General features: G+C 39.8%; 1 protein-coding gene across 1 annotated transcript in view; it reads right to left on the bottom strand.

The window, feature by feature from the left end:
* Positions 1 to 708: 708 nt before the first annotated feature.
* bcl11bb (BCL11 transcription factor B b) overlaps positions 709 to 19,081 on the bottom strand; it is a 33,245-nt gene continuing 14,872 nt past the window's right edge. The window contains exon 3 of the mRNA XM_073816564.1: positions 709 to 5,272. Within this exon, the coding sequence (XP_073672665.1) occupies positions 3,312 to 5,272 (1,961 nt within the window). The 3' untranslated portion in view covers positions 709 to 3,311. The remainder of the gene's footprint in view (positions 5,273 to 19,081) is intronic.

The raw sequence follows: 19,081 nt of genomic DNA, 5'->3' as shown, positions 1-19,081 counted from the left end.
GGGACGTGCTGGGACTGGGATGTTTGCGGGTGGAAGATGTCTCCCAGATGTCCGGCTCCATTGTAACCATATTCACCCCTCCTTCTTTAAAGGGACATTCACAACATGTTTCTTAAACATGAAGGACGAACGAGATGAATGAACTACGAAGCAATTGTTTGTTTACAATATCTCTAGGTCAGACTGCTTTTAGCCTAAGGGTCTCCACATGAGTGGCTCATTCAAGAAAACGTCTATGCTGTGACTAGCCATGTGTAAATGTTCTATGAAGAGTTTTTTTTAAGTGCTTCCCCTCCCCAACATGAAACATTGTTGGGGCTACAAAAGACCCACCTGCCTAACAAAAGACAAGAAGGGATGAGGCAAGATGGGAGAGGTCAAGAGAGGTCAGACAAGATTTCATGTGCTCCGTACTCAAACTAAAGAGGAAGAAGGGCAGGTGCAGTGAAGACGGAGATTTTACAAATTAGTGAAGTGCTTGGGTCAAAGGTCAATTGCAAATCAGCCCTGTTGGGCTTAACTTGCAGGTTTAAGTGGATTAAAATGGACAACAAGATATGCATTTAGACTTAAAAAAAACTTATAAAAAAGTGTTTGCTGATTGCGAAAGACTGTTTAATGGTACTGTATGATAAAGCACTAACTTGATTATGGTTTCATTCTTAGTGCAATCATATAACACAAGCAAAAGATTGGCCTGCATGTATAATAATTCACAAAACATTATTTTCTTGTTTGTTTTCATTTTTATTTTTATTTTTTTTTACATCCTCCTGTGGATGGAATTACCAAAATTATGAACAGATATAGTGACAAAACATTTGAATAGACTCACAATTTCATAATGGACTGCAAAATATAAAGATTTTTTGCATCATTTCATAAAATGCCACTGAAATTACAAATACATTGAGTATTTAACAATGAACAAAACATACACGCGCATATATCCATAGAAATTTACGGAAATACCTGCACCAAAAAAAGGAGGGGAGGGAAAGAAACAAAGGGGAAAAGGAGAAAACCCTGCTATGATATTCAATATTGTAGAAAAACAGAGGACAAAACATTTGTCTCATTTAAAACACATATACAGAAGAGCTCAGTATCCTTATACTTCAACACTGTAAACATCATTTAAAGACAGTGTCATAGTTTTTTTTTTCTTTCCAATTATTTGTTTTATCTCCACTGTCAATAATTCTCTAGTCCATCTAAATAAATCAGTAAAGAAATGGCTTAATAATTTCTCAAACAAATCTGTGCGTTGAGATTTTCCCTTAAAAATGAAGCACACTTTACATTTCCCAAATAAATGAACAGTCATCCTTTCTGACTTTGATTTGATTCCTCTTAATGAATTTAAATGATACTGGTTATGATAGTTTGTTGATGGATTGTTTTCGTCCGCTGTATAGCAGGAGTTTGAACTACATCAGAAGATAAAGGCTGAATATTAATTTGAGGCACGTCCGTATTGTCTGGTTATGTCTGTCTCCGAAAGCCATTGGTAGCACTTAAATTCAACATGCTTTCTTGACTACAACACATTTCCTCCTGATTTTCTTTCAAGTTATGGCCACTTCCTGTCATTTACGCAAAGAGAGGTTTGCCAGTTTGCTAAGTAGGTGATAAACTACACATCCGTATTTAAAAAATGATTCTCATCATCGTGCTGAACTTTTCTTTATGACATATCCTGCTGACTGATTCCGAGCAGGCAACATGTGCAGCCTTAGCTTAAATTCGACTTTCTATTCAAGTCAAAAATAAAATGTAAACTGTAAAAAGCCATGAATATAAACGGCAGGATGTTGTAAATAGTGAATATGCAGATATAGAACAGTGGTGTATGCGAGGACTGTGGTGTAAATTTGAGCTGATGATGGTATGAAAGGAGACAGGTGGAGGCGATTCAGTGAGTAGGAACAGAGGTCGTAATGAGGAAATCATTTAATCCTAGGATCCTTTAGAGGACAAGCAGTCACCCAGGGCTTCCAGAGAGCCCCAGCACAATTCGGTGATTGCGGTTTCAACAACGCACAGGATGGTGCGTATAATGCTGCTACAGCTTAATGGCCTGTGTGTGTGTGTTTACGCAAATGATTTCTACAGGTGAGCACCTGTGCTTTATATTGGTGTCCAAATAGCTGCTAATTCATTTTTGATTTGATGATTTGTAAATGAACACATATCTTTAATCATTTAATTTGAATGCAGCATTTTAAAGATCTTCCATATGAGTCTATGATAACAATTTGATATGTTTGATATGTAACAAGCTTATGGCTTCCTTTAACAAGTGAATCCAGGCTGAATTAGTAAAGACTGCACCATAAACATATTATAAAACTATTACATATGAAAGAATTTGACCTTGTACAAGGTTTGTAAAGCATTCAAAGATAATAATGGATAGATGGCATAAATGTTAATTTGAGTGAATGTAAACAGTTTGATCTTTAAAAGTAAAATCTGGGCTATTAAAAATGTCAGAAATGCAACACTGGTGGCCTCAACACTGTTTATATACGGGAACCATAATCGTGTAGAGGAAATATAGTCATTTTTGTTGTCATTTGCACGTTATCATTCTCATAAATGTCATGGTTGATGAACTTTCATTTCGTTTCATCTCATTCATTTCAAAGGTTGTCAACAGAAAATCAATCAGATGCAGTCAAACTGCCTATCAGCTGCCTTAAAACATCCCTGGTTTTTTTTGCCCCTTAAAATTGTTGAATATTTTATTGTCAAAGTGACATTCAGTGCTTTACGTCTATCTACTGAATATAACCCATGATGAGTGGGGCCAATGACAGCAACAATAACATGAAAACTTTCTCAGATTTTTAGAAGTTGACCTCTTCTTTTAGAAATTACCCATTTGTTTCCTTTGAGAAAACTAGTTTATAACACAAAACTGGCTGAATGCCAAAATCTCAGTATTTGTCATATCATAAGATGGGGTGTAGAAATATAATTTCAGAAACTGAATGCATTAGAAACCCATCGATAATGTACCTGCACATGCCATGTATCATTACAAATAATCCAATAAATACAGAAATTATTGCACAGTAGAAAGGCTCCATGAATTCCTAATGGACTACTCCTCTGTTAGTTGCTGGGATATGCAAGAAGGGTTTTTAGAACCGCAGACCAACATTTCCCTGTGTTCTTGTTTCTCAGGTGGCAGTTTGTTTTCACAAAAAAAAAAAAAAAAAAAAATTCAAATCACTCCAAAAAATATATAGTCAGGAAAAAGACTATCCAGCTAAGCCCATAATGCAGTGCATTGGTAAGTGGTCTCAAGCTCTATCAGCCTGCTCAAGTTTGACCTCACTGGTCAGCAAATGCTCTCCATGCCACTTCTTCATGTGTTTTTCCAGTGTGCTGTACACGCTGAAAGGCATGTGGCAAATATCGCAGCGATACACCTCTTTGCCAAACTGCCCGTGGGTCTTCATGTGCCGGGTAAGCTTGCTGCTCTGGGCACAAGCGTAGCTGCACAGGTCACACTTGTAAGGCCTCTCACCTGTGTGGCTGCGCCGATGCACGGTCAGATTACTGCAGTTCTTGAACACCTTACCACAGTACTCACAGGTGTCACTCCGTCGACTCTCCTTGGAGCTAGGTGGTCTCCCTGGCCCAGGACCCCGCAGCTGGAGGTGAGGTGTACTGCTCCCACTTCGCCCCGACATCCCACCGCCTTCCAGAATTTCCCCTGGAGGGGTGGAGAAGCGCAAACTGCCTGTCTCAGATGAAGAGTGCTCGGACGAAGTGCCGAAAGGCGACTGCCTGGAGTCGTTAAAGCCCAGGAAGGGCTCCCTTATGAAGTGGCGGGATGCAGCATAACCGGCAAGCAACTGAGAATACACATTTTCGGGGGATATGATGGGCACCTGTGGCATCTCCACATCCTTCTCTACCTTGATCCTCTTGGCGGAAGACCCAGTGAGGCTGGAGCTAGAAATAGGCATTGGCTTCCGGTGGAACAACGCTGAGATGGAATCCTCCGGGCCGCAGCCTCTGCCATTCACCATTGGCCCCCTGTCTCTGTCAGTCTCTCTGGATGCTGAATCTGTGTCCATCTCCTCGCATGGCCTGCTGCCCGGTGGCAGTCTGAAGTGATTGTCGAGGTTGTTGTATTGGCTTTCTGTCACTCTGTCAGTGGCCAGAGGTTTTTCCTCTGGGGAGGGTCTTGGGCCATTCTCTCTGTTTCTGCTCAACTCCGAATCCATGCTCAGGTTGGACTCAGGCCTGCTCCCATTTTGCTGTTGTTCCTCTTCTTCCTCCTCCTCCTCCTCTTCCTCCTCTTCTTCTTCTTCTTCCTCCTCATTATCCAATCCCTCCCTTGTGCCATTGTCCTCACTGTTCTTAAGCCCCTCTCCAGCTGAGTCTTGACCTCCCTGCTCAGGTGAACTCCCCAAGGAGCCTGACTTGTGCATGTGTGTCTTCATGTGGCGCTTTAGCTTGCTGGCCTGCGAACATGCATGGTCACAGAGATGACACTTATAGGGTCTTTCGCCAGTGTGGCTACGTCTGTGCACAATCAAGTTGCTTTGGAACTTGAAAGTTTTGCCACAAAACTCACAGGATTTGGCTTTGCCAATCTGATTTAGAGGTGGTGAGGAATTGCCTCTGGATGGAACTGATGGAGGCTGTGAGGGCGTAGTTAGAAAGGGTAGAGGTTTGGAGCCAGGCTGGAAAAGAGTGGGACTGAGAAGCCGATGCATGGGGGGCACACGGTTAGGTGAAAGAGGGGGAGTTGGACCACCATTGTTGTTGTTGCCCGCCAATTCACGAAGACGCTGAGAGAAGCCCATGGATGGTTCAATGCCCATGGGTGTCAGCCGCATCACCCGCTCAAAAGCACTTGGATGCTGGGACAGAAGACCCATCTCCTCAGGGCCAAGGCGTTCCAGAGGATGGCGAGGTGGTGGAGGGCTTACAAAGGGCGGAGTAGATGGCAAGCGGGTATCAATGTATCCGGGTGGTGGAGGTTCACGTAGCAGTGGGGCACCCATACGCAACAGCTGGAAAGGGTTGCTGCCATCGCCCAGAAAGCTGGCTAGAGGAGAACGGGGCAAGGCATCAGCCCCCAGTGGTGGAGGAAGGGCCATGCGAGGGGTCAGCGAGCAGCTAGTAGGGTGGGTGTCCAGGTAGATGCGTATCCCGTGGGTGTTCTGTGCATGTTGCAGCAGAAACCATGCACTGGTAAAGGGTTGCTTACAAGTGGTGCAGATGTAACTGGAGGGCTCATCTTTTCCTGGAAGACACAAAACAAGTTGACAGTATTAATATATACATATTAGCTATTAACTCTCTGATTTGGTGCAAGGGGAGGTTGAGATAGCACACTTTAATAGCTTTCCATGTCATTTGCACATCTGTTTGTTCTCAGTGATGGCTTTGAATGTAATCAAAGCTAAGAGTCCTCTATGGTGAGGTTCATGGATCATTTCTGTTTAAAAATTAAACAGGCAACATGTGAAAGACATCTCATTGCACTGCGGCGACAGCCATTTTATAAGATTGAATAAAAATTACATCACCCTAAGAGGGGAGACAAGAGCTCTCTGATAGCCTAGCGGGTTATCTACTGTGCGGCAGGGCCGGCTGCTCTCTAAAGCTGTGTCAAAGAGGATCTGCCTGTATGTGACTCACCCAGAATCTGAGTCACACTAGGGGGTTAGTGAGAGCAGGGAAGCTCCTTGAGGGTTGGAGCCTAATGCAGATGGCAGGTATCGCCCACAGGCCACAATGCATTGTGCTAATGCTAATGTCAGCCAGACGTTAATATAGAACTCCCCATTAAACACCCCGACACCCCCACCCTTCACTATTTCCATATGGAGATAATTCTGTGGCAAAAGAAAAAGAAAGAGAGGATTAAGAAAGAAAGAAAATGAAAGGGAATCGTGTTGACAGGTCCATACACTGACAGTCCGGTGCACAGTTAGCTACCAGCAAAGTTGCATTAGTGTGATATGATATTTTCAGTGAGATGCACTTTGCAAATACATGCCAATGCAATCATGTGCTATTACTATTAACTATTGACTATTAACCACAAAGACTTACACATTTCTTTTTTCTTAATATATAGCTGCCTGAAAAACACCTGACTGATGCAGTGAAGCGGAAGTGGTTGTGTATGGCAAGTCCACAGCCTGTGTTTGGTTTGGCTGGCCTTTAAATGGACACCTGGCGGGAGGGATTTTGGCTGCTAAGAGAGTAACAGAGAGAGAAACTGAGGGGACATGAGAAAAGAGGTGGCAGAGATTAGATACTAAAATACACACAGGCTGTTCATTTTCATTTTCAGGCCCTGGACAAGAGCCCAAGTCTGGATAAAATCAACAACGGACATATTCTGCGCCCATATTCTGCTAGTTCCAAAAAAAGCCTCATTAACATCCCATATTCCTCTGATGGCTGTACAGGACTCAACATAATGTGGGATGGACAAAAAGCGGGCAATAGAGCATTCGTGCATGCACGAATATATGCATTTGTGTGTGCGCGCTCGCGCTCTTACCCCGACATAACTGTGTGCTTGAGCTATTGCAATTTGCATCCTATCACATCATACAAAAAACACCATATGTTACTAAGGGACCGTGTCAGCTAACAGACAGGCAGACTTAATGACGACCAAAGACAAATTTCATCAACTTTCCAAACAAGCCAGAACGAGGGAGAGAAACCCATAGTGAATAAGTTAGGATATGCTAATGACCCATCAGAGATCCATGTCTTGTGACAGCAGCTTGTGTGGCATGATGGTGTGAAATTACCCATCAGGCACCTCAGGAACACAAATCTCCATCTGATCATGGTCCATTGGGTCCTACTGTGTGTGTGTGCCACACTATAGAGGCCTGGGAGGGCCATGTCACAGCAAAGAGCTCCAGCCAATAAAAGTGCTCATTACGGAATCATCGCTGTTCGCTCTGTGATTCAATTTGCAGTAATTACCGTGGTCCGCGTCCATGAAACCGTTCGCTGCGGGCCGCAGAGGTCAACTGCCAGTTAACAGAGTGTCTTTTCTCCTCTCAATGTATTCAATTGCAAGGGCCTAATAGCCTAATTTTCTTCCCTCTTGCACTTCAATAAATATTGCCGGGATTACAGGTTAAACAGCTAAATTGAGTTGTGGCTGTTATATTACAGAGCTGGCTGCTGGTGTGCATGGTGCTAACAACTCTGCAGCAGCGTCCTCGTTGTGTTAAACAGCGCTGGGATGTCTACGTGCATGTCTTTGTATGTGTGTGTGTGTGTGTGTACAGGATATGTGATTAATGACACACGAGCGTGTGCACGCAGAGGGGGTCTTACACTAAACTTATTCACTCTCTTGGGTTTAGTATTACAAAACCTCACGGCCAATTAGTCCATCCTTGGGGACCTCCAACCTGGGTTAGATATGTTGATTTCAACATTTTGTGGCAATTAATTTCCTTTTAAGAGCATGAATGCAGTGACAGAGAAGTGAGGAGGAGGGGCTGGAGGGTGTTTTTTAATTATCTGCGAACAAATCTGGCAGACTTGCGAGCACTGCTGTTTCACAAGGGAAACAACATTAGCGTTAGCTACTGCTGTCTCCAGCATTACCCGAGCATGAACCAATCACTTACTGAAGCTGGACTAATGGAATAGTCATGTGATGATGTGCGAATGCGTGAAACTCGTTTGATATTGTCAAAAAGCAAGGACATATGAGCATGTGCGAATGCCTGAAACTGGTTTGATGATGCCACAATGCAAATATATGCATGTGTGCAAATGTGTGAAACTCCATTTGTGATATTACAATGCAAAAATATACGTGTGCAACTGTGTGCAACTCTTTTGATGGTCACATTGCATTTACGTGCATGTATAATGTGCAATGTATTTGATAATGTCACAATGCAAAGTTGCGTGCAATATGTCTAGCTCGTGTCTTGATATGAGTGTGAGCAAATGCAACTTGTGACAACGCAAAAAAAGTGCAACATGTTTGGTAATCATTTTGCAAAGACAAGTATGTGTTTTTATGTCACAACACAAGGACATATGAACATATATGTAAAAACTTGTATGACAACCCAAAGGCATCCATGCGTGTGCAAATGCGTGCAACACATTTGGTAACAATATCACAAAGACAAGTGCATGTGAGAATGTGCAAGGACATATGAGGGTATGCAAATACTTCAAACTTACGTGACAACACAGATATCCCTGCGTTAATGCCCCGCAAAGACAAGCGCATATTGCAAGCAAATTGTCTAATGATGTCAACACACAAACATATGAGTGAAACTATAGTGTGACAATGCAAAAACATCTATTTGTGTGTGAATTTATGTTTGGTAATCATATTGCAAAGTGCATGTGTGAATGCATGCAACTTCTATGATGCAAAACAAATGCAAACACAAGATAATGTCACAGTGCAAGGATTTATATGCACATACAAATGCGTACAACTTATATGATGTCACAATTCTAAAATAGCAGTGCAACAACATATGCATATGAATGTGTGTATTTGTGTGTACATCTCAGGCCTGGCACTCTAACAGCTCTGCCCCTCAAACCCGCTACATTCCTAGCTGTCGAAAGCCACAGCAGTGGATTTGCATAGAGAACAAAGGACGAGGTGATGCCATGGGGACTACGACACGCCTTCACTCCCCTCCGGACCCCCCCTCCCCCCTCCCCCCCACCACCACCACCACCAACGTCCCCTCTGTGCACCTGTCACAAGCCTGGCTGACACCTCACACCGCAGTAACGTGGGCCCTCATTAGCATGCCTGTGATCTGGGGCTCCCAGGGGCTTGTGGGGCCTCACCTCGCATCACTGATGTCTTGTTTGTGATGATCGTGGCTAATCAGGGGGCCAGACCACTATGCTAATGAGAAACACAGAGGTGCTGCATTCTGTGTAGTGCAGCTCTGCTGTCTGTGCCACCACTCTAGGGGATCGGCGATGTGATTTGGATGTAAGCGTTTGTGTGTGTGAGGGACCTAAACAAAATCTGCACTGCAAAGGGAAGAGTACCATAGGAAATTTTATATTTTTTCTAAAAAAAACTTTTGAACTACTGCTAATTCTTTGAAGTCAAGTTAGGTAAATTGTACTATTTAAATTCCTCTAGTGGTAGCTAATGGAAGTGAAAAAATAATGACAGGTTAGACTAGGGCTGTGCAATATATCGAACGATATTGTGAGGCGCGTTTAGTCAATGAAGCCGGTGCTTTGATTAGTAGTAAATCTCCATCACGTGCGTTCCGCTCAGGTTCCGCTGGAGCGGCAATTGATACATCAATTGATACGTAAATCTCTGACAAGCTACGCCATATCGAGCTTAATATCGCATTCGATATTTAGCGCGATATGGCGTAGCTTGTCAGAGATTTACGTCTCTGTGTATCAATTGCTGCTCCAGCGGAACCTGAGCGGAACGCACGTGATGGAGATTTACTACTAATCAAAGCACCGGCTTCATTGACTAAACGCGCCTCACAATATCGTTCGATATATTGCACAGCCCTAGGTTAGACAACACTCCTCATGTCTCTGATTGAACGGTTAGACATTGATTGAATCACTGTTGGTGTATGCATGTTTTGATAATGCCCCAGTTTTACTTTTTACACTTCTCAGGGAAATCAGCAAAAATCTGGCTTACTTGCAGCTGACTCTGTACATTAGGATTTAAGCATTTGTATGCCTAAAAATGACATAATTCTACAGATGGGTGACTGTATATCCTTCCTTTACTGTTTCTCTTCATCTGCTTGGATTTCTCTGAGTCCTCATGATAGATGTGACTGTATACTGATTGAGCTGTAGGCCTTAACAGACTGTCGTATTGTCTTTGATAAATGATTATGACAATGAAATAAATGATTTTGGCAGGAAGATGATAAGAGGAAAGCCAGACCACATGCTGGGGCCAAAACCACCATACCAGTTTTTGAGGGGAGACTGATATTTTCATGGTAAATTCCAAAGCCCACAGAGATGTGTGTGTGTGTGTGTGTGTGTGTGTGTGTGTGTGTGTGTGTGTGTGTGTGTGTGTGTGTGTGTGTGTGTGTGTGTGTGTGTGTGTGTGTGTGTGTGTGTGTGTGTGTGTGTGTGTGTACCTGGTATTCATCACGTTGCGGGGACCAAATGTCCCTACAAGGATAGTAATACCAGTAGATTTTGACCTTGTGGGGACATTTCTCAGGTCCCCATGAGGAAACAGGCTTATAAATCATGCACAATGAGTTTTTTTGAGGAAGTAAAAGTGTGCACAATCTCCTGTGAGGGCTAGGTTTAGGTGTAGGGTAGGTGTAGGGCGATAGAAAGTACGGTTTGTACAGTATAAAAACCATTACGCCTATGGAATGTCCCCATAAAACATGTAAACCCAACATGTGTGTGTGTGTGTGTGTGTGTGTGTGTGTGTGTGTGTGTGTGTGTGTGTGTGTGTCTACATCCTCTTTGATATGCTCTGCTAGTGGGAAATAAACCCCTAAAATTAACACAAATATTAATATTATTAACAGGAAAAGTAAAACTATAATTAATTTTTGGAATAATAATTCTAAAATCAAGATAAGTATGATAGAGAAATGTGCAATAAATCTAATTAAATTAAATTTTAAAAAGTGGTTGTTTTTAAATAATATAAGTTTAATGTATATTGATAAAAACCCCGTTAGCAAAATATTTCAAGATTGAGTACGGTTTATGCTCAAAACATTTTCAGTGAGCTAAAAGTAATATCATATTCAATGAAAACGGGATATTAACTTACACAGTTCTGATACTCAAGTAAATGTATCTTATTTTAAAAATATGTATACTATTAAAAAAAATTAAAATAAAAAAAACTGATTGAAATTTTTTTTGCGGTGCAAATGTCCCGTAATCCTCTCATAGTTCAGTGCTCTTCTGGATTAGAGTTATCTGTGATTCCTGGCCATAATGAGGACAGACAACTGCATATGAAAAGACTCCCATTCTACAGTGGAAAAACTGTGTGTGTAAAGAAGCCACAAAGGATAGTGGCAGGAATAGTGGTTATGGCAGGCACACACACATACATACACACACGGTTGTCTCCTGTCTAAGTGAAAGCAGGCCTGTTGCAGTAACCGTTCCAATCTGTCTCCATCTGCAGGAACACAGAGGAGGGACATCGCAAACTGCCTCTAGAAGAGAAGCAACTGCGCTCTCACAGCACACACACACACACACACACATGCAAGCATACTGATGCATATACACACAAAAGACACCTACATACCCACAGCCACACCCACACTTATACAAATAATATTTTCTCAGCCACCGTCACAAACAAACAAAGAAACCACCTAGATCCCGGTATAAAATCGTCCCAACTCACTAACACACAAAATCCACTCAGCTGTTTGGGTTAAGGGGCCTTGAGTTCTAGTAGCCTGCACTGTCTTGCTTTTCAGTAAAATATGCAAAACGTTACATTTGAAGCATTATTATACATTATTTAAATATATTACCGATCCACTTTTTAATATTACCTTGGCTGATATGGCAGTCCTCTGGGACATATATTGTCACCTAGTGGTGAGGATCCAAGCTAATTTTACCGATTGCAGAAATATAAATCGATTATTCAGCAGGTCAAATAAATGGCAGCCCTGATGAGGCTTGGCAAAAATTATGTGAGAAAATAATGTGTCATTTTAATGTGACTCAGCGCGATGACGAATTTCATTTGACTACAGTTTCGCAATAATTTGGCATCAGGTTCAACTTTGATAAACCTTGACACAAATTTGCAGCACCAACCAATAGCAATCCTCTTGGTTCGTCAATTACCTCTGAATGGGCGGGGTTTTGTAACTGAAGATCCACAATGGACAAAGCACTTGTTCAGTTTCTACTTACTTTTGTATAACACTTGACTTCATGACCCATTTAAAAATGCTATTCGGAGAGCAGATATTTAGAGTTGGTTTAGGGAATATCTTTGGATATTTATTTCATCGTTCACCTGTGAAGTTTCTGAAAGAAGAGCTTTTTGAGAAAAATACTTAATAAAACCTTTTTTTGTTAGTATTTACCACCATAGACACACCCACATCAGCCTTCTACTTCCTTCTGCATTCTCACTGCCAGTCTCATGAAGAAACAGGCCAGCCAAGGGTAGAGTAACCGTCTAAATGAAAACACATGCCACCCTAGAGTGCCCTGTCATCATCTGATACTGCCAGAGCGAAGACGTCCTACGGTGCAGACGGGAAAGGACAGTGAAAAACAACTGGAAAGACTTCTCTGTCAGTAAGAGCTATGACTCTTGGCTCAGTGAGAACAGAGAGAAGTGCATTAGCACAGCGTTTTGTGGCATTGCAACTAGTCTGAATCATAGCTTGGAGTGTGCGTCACCGCGTTAAGATCTGGCTGGCGTGAAAAGGCGTTCAAGAAGAGCTGCAGGAACTTGATGGATGACACTGGTGCTTGCGGCTGAAGGGAGACGCAGAAAAGCCAGCGGGGTGGAGAGGAAAAAGCAAATAGGGGGACAGCGAGGGACCAGTTCAAAGCAAACATTGCTCCATGTCATCGCAATCATACCCTGGATCACAATCAAATCTCCCACCCGTATATCCAGCGGTTAACGCTAATAGCTTGACATGAGACAGAATTAAAATAGTCTTGCGTTAAGTTGTTACTTTGAAAATGTTTTCCCCTCAGATCCTTTTACTCCTTTCAGTTTTTCAGTTCAAGACACAAAGATCGATAAAAAGTAACGATTAACATACTCATTAATCTCTGTTTGGCTGGTGCAGGACGTCCCAGAAATGCACAATTCGAATTGTGCCGTTATTGCTTGTGCTGTAAATCTAACTACACTGCAATAAAAAAAATTGTTTTGATTTTCTACCTCAGCATTTTTGTCTTATTTTCCAGTACAATCATTTAAACATTTTTGAATCTAGATGTAATTCCTTTAGAAGCAAAATTCTGAAAGTGTTTTTTTTTTCCGAAAAATGTATTGAAGTGACTTTATGATTAAACAAGAAAAAAAAATATAATCTTTTAGAAAACAAGACTTTTAATTTTAAGTAATTATGCTCATATAAATGTATTTTTATTTTATCAAATGTACTGGAGGTAACACCATAGGGACAAGTTCTAACTATTACCTAGTTGCTTATTATCATGCATATTACTAACAAATTGGCTGATTATTAGTACTTATAAAGCACATATTAATGCTTTATTCTGTATGACCATATTTTTTCAAATCCCTTAATCCTGCACACTACCTACATTTAAAAACTACCTTTATAACTATTAATAAGCATTCATATTTGAATTGATTTGAATTGGAAACTAATTGCCCAAATTGCACATTGCCATAGGACTTTATTGAGGCAAAAGTAAAAGTTAGTAGTTAATAGTGAGAACTGGTCTCCAAAGTAAGGTTTGACTGTGCTGGAAAATAATACTTGTGTAATCACTCTGGAGACAGAAAAATTGTGTCCTGGCTTTGCTGATTGGTTGATGCCATTACATTTCATCAGAATACACAGCTACTTTTGATTGGCTGTCAATGGATAAAGATGCTTTTAGGCAGAAGAATAGTGTAGTTACGCTATCCACCATCAGGGGATAATCGAACCATGCTAGACCTCGCTTCTTGCATGTGTGTGAGCAAAGGAAGCAAAAAAGAACGGAGAACTATCCCGTATGCCAAATAATTGCCCTGGTATTTTTTGGATAACGTGTACTATAATGGTCCCCAGCTGGGCCCAGGCTTCTATACCCATTTAAAGTTCACTGTAAAAATCCCCAGGCCCTCAGCGCGCCTTCCAAAACAATCAGGGCCCTGTAAAACAGCTCTTTAGATACCTTATGTGCGCTGGATCTGCGACACATGCCAGTCATGTGAATGGGTTCCACTTCTGTTGCGCTCAGCAGGACCAAAGCTCCAGCGCTCTGATTGGTGCGAGGATCACTGAGTACCCATAATCCTTGGCACAGGTACAGGTGACCGCAGAAATCAAACGCATGTATTTCAAGATTAAAGCTTAGGCTGGCTACTATGCACCCTAAATAGTAAGCACGAATAGAATTAGCATGTGTCAAATCAAAGTCTGATGCCAAAAAATGTGCCTCGATGATGTTTCACGATGTGATAGTTTGTCCTAATACTATTTTAATTCATCAGTATCAGCCATTAATCAATATTTAGTTGGTTTATATTGGATATTTAACTATGAACTATGTATCTGCTGTGTTCAGAGTGTGTATTAAACAGAATGCATTATACAAATATAATAAATGTTTCAAAAATTTGTATGCTACATTAGAAATACAATAATTAGTATTTGCATTGTGATGTCTCCTTGTCATCTTGGAACTAAAAAAGCTGATATCTAGCATCAACTGGCAGTCCAATTAAAAAAACAGTAGCATGGGTATATCTGTAGCAATAGCCAAAAATACATTGCATTGGTCAAAATTATCGATTTTTTTTTATGCCAAAAATTATTAGGATATTGAAGTAAAGATCATGATCCATGAAGATATTTTGTAAATTTGCTACCGCAAATTTAAAACAAAAAAAGTAATTTTTGATTAGTAACATGCATTGCCAAGAACTTAATTTGGAAAATTTTAAAGGCGATTTTCAATATTGTGATTTTTTGCAACCTCAGATTCCAGATTTTCAAATAGTTGTATCTTGGCCAAATATGTTCCTATCCGAACACACCATACATCAAAGGAAAGCTTATTTATTCATATGATGTATACATCTCAATTTAAAAACAAAATGACCATTATGACTGGTTTTGTGGTCCAGGGTCACATTTCTGGCTCAATTGCCACACTGGAAATTGAAGGTCAAGTGCATTGCATTGTGGGGTGGAGTATTGAGTGCAATGTGTTTTGTTGTATCTCCACATTTATAAAAGATGTGGTATATTTATGTCCGTTGTCTAGCACCAGATTATCTCAAGATTAATCAATTAAAAGCACTGACTCTTTAAAGATGTGTCATTTTGCATGTTTGTCTAATTTTAATTATACTTTATACATTTAACGTGCATCTACACTATGTAACACAATAGCAGATTTATTTATTTAACAGACACCTTTATCCAAAGCGATATACAAATGATGAATACAGCAAGTGATTCATCCTAAAGTCATCTTTAAATAACACAAGTACTCGTAATACAAGTTTCAGACATCCTTTACAATAGCTAGACCAGGAAGAGATTAAGAGAAAGTAAAAGCATATAATTTTTTTTATAATACATAATAATAATAATTTAATACGTTTTAATTTTTATAATAAAAAAATGTGTTCAGAATGGAATACTATAATATACTGTTTACCGTTTTTTAAACAGTATATTAAACATTATTATAATGTTTTGCATTAACGTGGATTTACACTAAAATACATTATAATCTAATTTTCACATTGAAAATGAAATACTTTCTCTGTTTATCTTAAGGCAAATGTTCACATTGTAGTATGGAAATTATAATTGCTATTTATACTTAATAGCGCATGTTTATCCAACTCGGTTTCAGACCACACACACAAACTTGTCTAATACCCACCTTATCATTAAAATCCAAAGTTTTAAGCTCTGAGCTCTACTAAGCATCCCAGAAGTCCCTCCTCTATCATTATAACAAATAAATGTATTTTTTACATCATTCATATTGTGCATTATCATGCTGTGACACAATTAATTAAATATTGATTTTAGTTTTTAGTCTTTTGTTTAAATTTTTTTGTATTATCTATTTTTTTTTTTTTTACTACATACTCAAAACAATGTACTATCCAATTGTAGTGTGTATATGCAGATTAAGAAGAGGAGTTTCGTATCTACAAACTGATTGACAGCATCAACGGTTAACTACTCCATGCCAGTCATATTTATGAGAACAAAAGTCAAAGTTAAAAGCGAGAGTGCCGATTTCTCCATCGTGTGTCATCTCGCCCTCAGCCCTCCGTTGAAGCCCTCTTCATCCTCTGCTGGGGGAGATCAGCTTCTCCCAGGGCTGTTTTCACAATGATGCGTTTTCAGCTTTTGGCACAGCTCCCCGCATAGCTTATGGTTAAGAACAGTCTTTCATCTAGCCAATGCCTTTAGCAAACATACCGGGAGGGCCACATCTGCCGCACACTACATGCAAGAACAAGCCCTCACTGGCATGAATAAAAACTGATAAGATCGAGAGTTTATTCATTCAGCGGGTTGCCAGGGAGGGTTTAATGCTGAATTATCATGGCGGCTCTCACCCTACAAATCTTCAGACTGTAATGTCATCAACCACTATCAACATGACAGAGCAGCCCCCTCCCCTTATTTTGGAGTGCTACACTTATGTTCAAGCACTCGCTGCTGATTTTTGAGATGGGAACAGACCAAAAAAGACAGCTAATAAATAATAATAAAAAAATGCTTGAAATCCGAGTATGATCGCGCACTAAGACACAAATGGTTAATTTGAACAAATTCAACATTAAAGATCCAGTAAAGCATGGCAGAATGCAGTAGTCTGCTGCAAATCCAAGATTATGAATTGCAAAATGCAAACTGCAATATTTGATTTACTTTAGTGCATCAAGTACTGAAGAAAATAATAATTTGAAAGTTTAATCTAAAATGAAATAAACAATGATATCAGTGCTACAATTTGTCTCTACTGAATTTCCACATTTTTTTAGAACCGGCAAAAAAAAAAACAACATTGTTTGTGATTTTTTCCTCCTTGTTTTTAAGCATAAAAAATAATCAATAAGAGAATCAAAAAACAATAAAGGGAACTTTCATGGAAAGCACACAGGTTCAAACTCATCAGGACATATCAGAGACCAGAGGGCAAATTCAACACTGTGGCTTTGTATCAGTAAAAAAATCTGCTGCAAACTGACCTGCAAGATGAATTGCAACAAGCAAGCAGTTCTTTGGAACAATTTTTAAGCATTACTTGATTTGCATTAATCCGTTGTGTATTAAAGTGTTTAAAAGTAACACAGATTGCATGTGCAAATAAACAACGTTATCAGTGGCCGCAATGCATTCTCAGTGAATTCCCACCATTACTATACTGTAAAAATACAGATGGACTGAAAAAAAAGTCAAGTTGTATTAGATCTATTTTACTTTTATGGTGCCACCCAGCAGGACTCCACACACAATGACAGAAATTTGCCACCAAACTCCGACACTAAACCACAGCAATGGTCGAAAACACTTCTGTTTACTACAGTATAATTCAATGCAGTCTGCGAGATCTCGCTTTGATAATGACACTGTTTTTATTAACATCCTTTCAAATGTTCACAGACCCTGAGCTTTTTCTAAACTCGACACGTAAAACGTTTGTTGTCAGTAAACCATGTGCCACGTGGAAGATGACATTAAAGTACAGATAGACTGCACATGTTGCAGGTTTGAGAGAGTCTTAACCCAAAATCCTTCACTGTCTGCCTGAGACAGCCGCCAGAAGAGACTTCTCCTTTGGGCATCAGCATGTGTGTGGCTTGGCTGCCTGATTGTGACACTATAGTCAGTGTTTGGCAAATAACTCTCCACGCAAACACTTTCTCACCCTGCAGTGCCAAGACTATCGTAATGTATTACTGGTAGAGCCATCCTAATGTCAAGAGGATAAGTATGGTGGGGAAAAAAGTAAAAGAAACAAAAAAAGACATTAAGACTTGTTTTGCTTTTTTGATCAAGACTGCAAAAATTAATAGAGATCCTGTGAGTAACCTGATAAAACCTGAAAAAAACTGTTGGGAAAAACAATCTGATTTTAAAGGGTTTTTGGAACTATGGAAGTATGCTTTGGGCACTTGGTCAGGCTAACCAGATAAGCGCCATGCTTGGAAATCACTAGAGGAATATATATTGAAATATATATTGGGAAAAAAAACAAAAAAACTGACAGTGCTATATTTGTTTGTTTTTCTGCACTGAATGTTGCCATATATATTTTTTTTAAATTGGAAATAATTAATAATTCTAGAATGATCAGGTGATTTTGATTTAATTATAATGGATGATAATTATTTAATTGTTATTAAATAATTACTCTTACTTTTTTTCTTTTAAAATTTTCATGAACGGTTAGTTTTACAAATTACAACATTACTTGATTTAAAATGCATTAGTACGTTTAATCTAAAATTAAATAAACAATGTTATCAGTGGCGATTAATATACTGTAAAAAAAAAACATTTAAAAAATGCTTAAAATTTGAGTATGATCGCACATACTGGATTTTTATTATAACTTATTATAATAACCTATTATTAAATAATTACTCTGACTCTTTTTCATTTAGAATTGATCAGTTTGAGAAAAAAAAACAACTGAAATCTATTTCAGTAATCATAAATAAGCAGATTTTGTTTTGTTGTTGTTGTTGATGTTGTTTTTTGGGTGGGTGGTTGGGGGGGGGGGTTGCCTTTATAGAACAGCAATGAGCTGATTTAATAAGTTCACTAAGCCATATCGCAATATTGATTTTATCATGATATATCGTAGAGGCCTAGGGACCAGTTTAAATAAGAAAAGCTTAGACTTGTTAAAAATGTTTTTTTTTTTCCCCGAAGGGTTAAAGCTACAGCGTTCCATTGGTAGCAGTGCAGATTCCACCCAATGTTCATGAACCACTGTCATGTCATCTCACCATCCTTGCTATTTCTTCTTAAATATTTTACTTGAATTAAGTCATGGCTAATTTGACAAAAGAGCGATAGTGAGACAGAGAGGAAGAGGGGAAAAAAGCGTTACACATCTGGTCAACACCATCAGCACATGCTGAAATTTAGTGGCGACGCTCACAGTCCAAATTAGTGGCGAGTTTTATTCCCCGCTGTGGAAGGAAAAATATCAAATCTGCTGCCATATGACTACAATAAAGTGGTATGTGGAGCGTTTGATGCCTTCATGTGGGAGACTTTAACTCTTTCCACCAGGGCTCGGCGTGGAGCGCACATGCAGCGCTGTCCTGCTCTATAATGCGTCCAACATGGACCAGGTTGACCCCTGCCGGCAGACAGCA

The sequence above is a fragment of the Garra rufa genome, chromosome 13 (assembly GCF_049309525.1).
Source record: "Garra rufa chromosome 13, GarRuf1.0, whole genome shotgun sequence".
In the NCBI taxonomy this organism is placed as follows: domain Eukaryota; kingdom Metazoa; phylum Chordata; class Actinopteri; order Cypriniformes; family Cyprinidae; genus Garra; species Garra rufa.
Note: the sequence above shows the minus strand (reverse complement) of the source record. Positions and strands in the feature narration are given on the sequence as shown.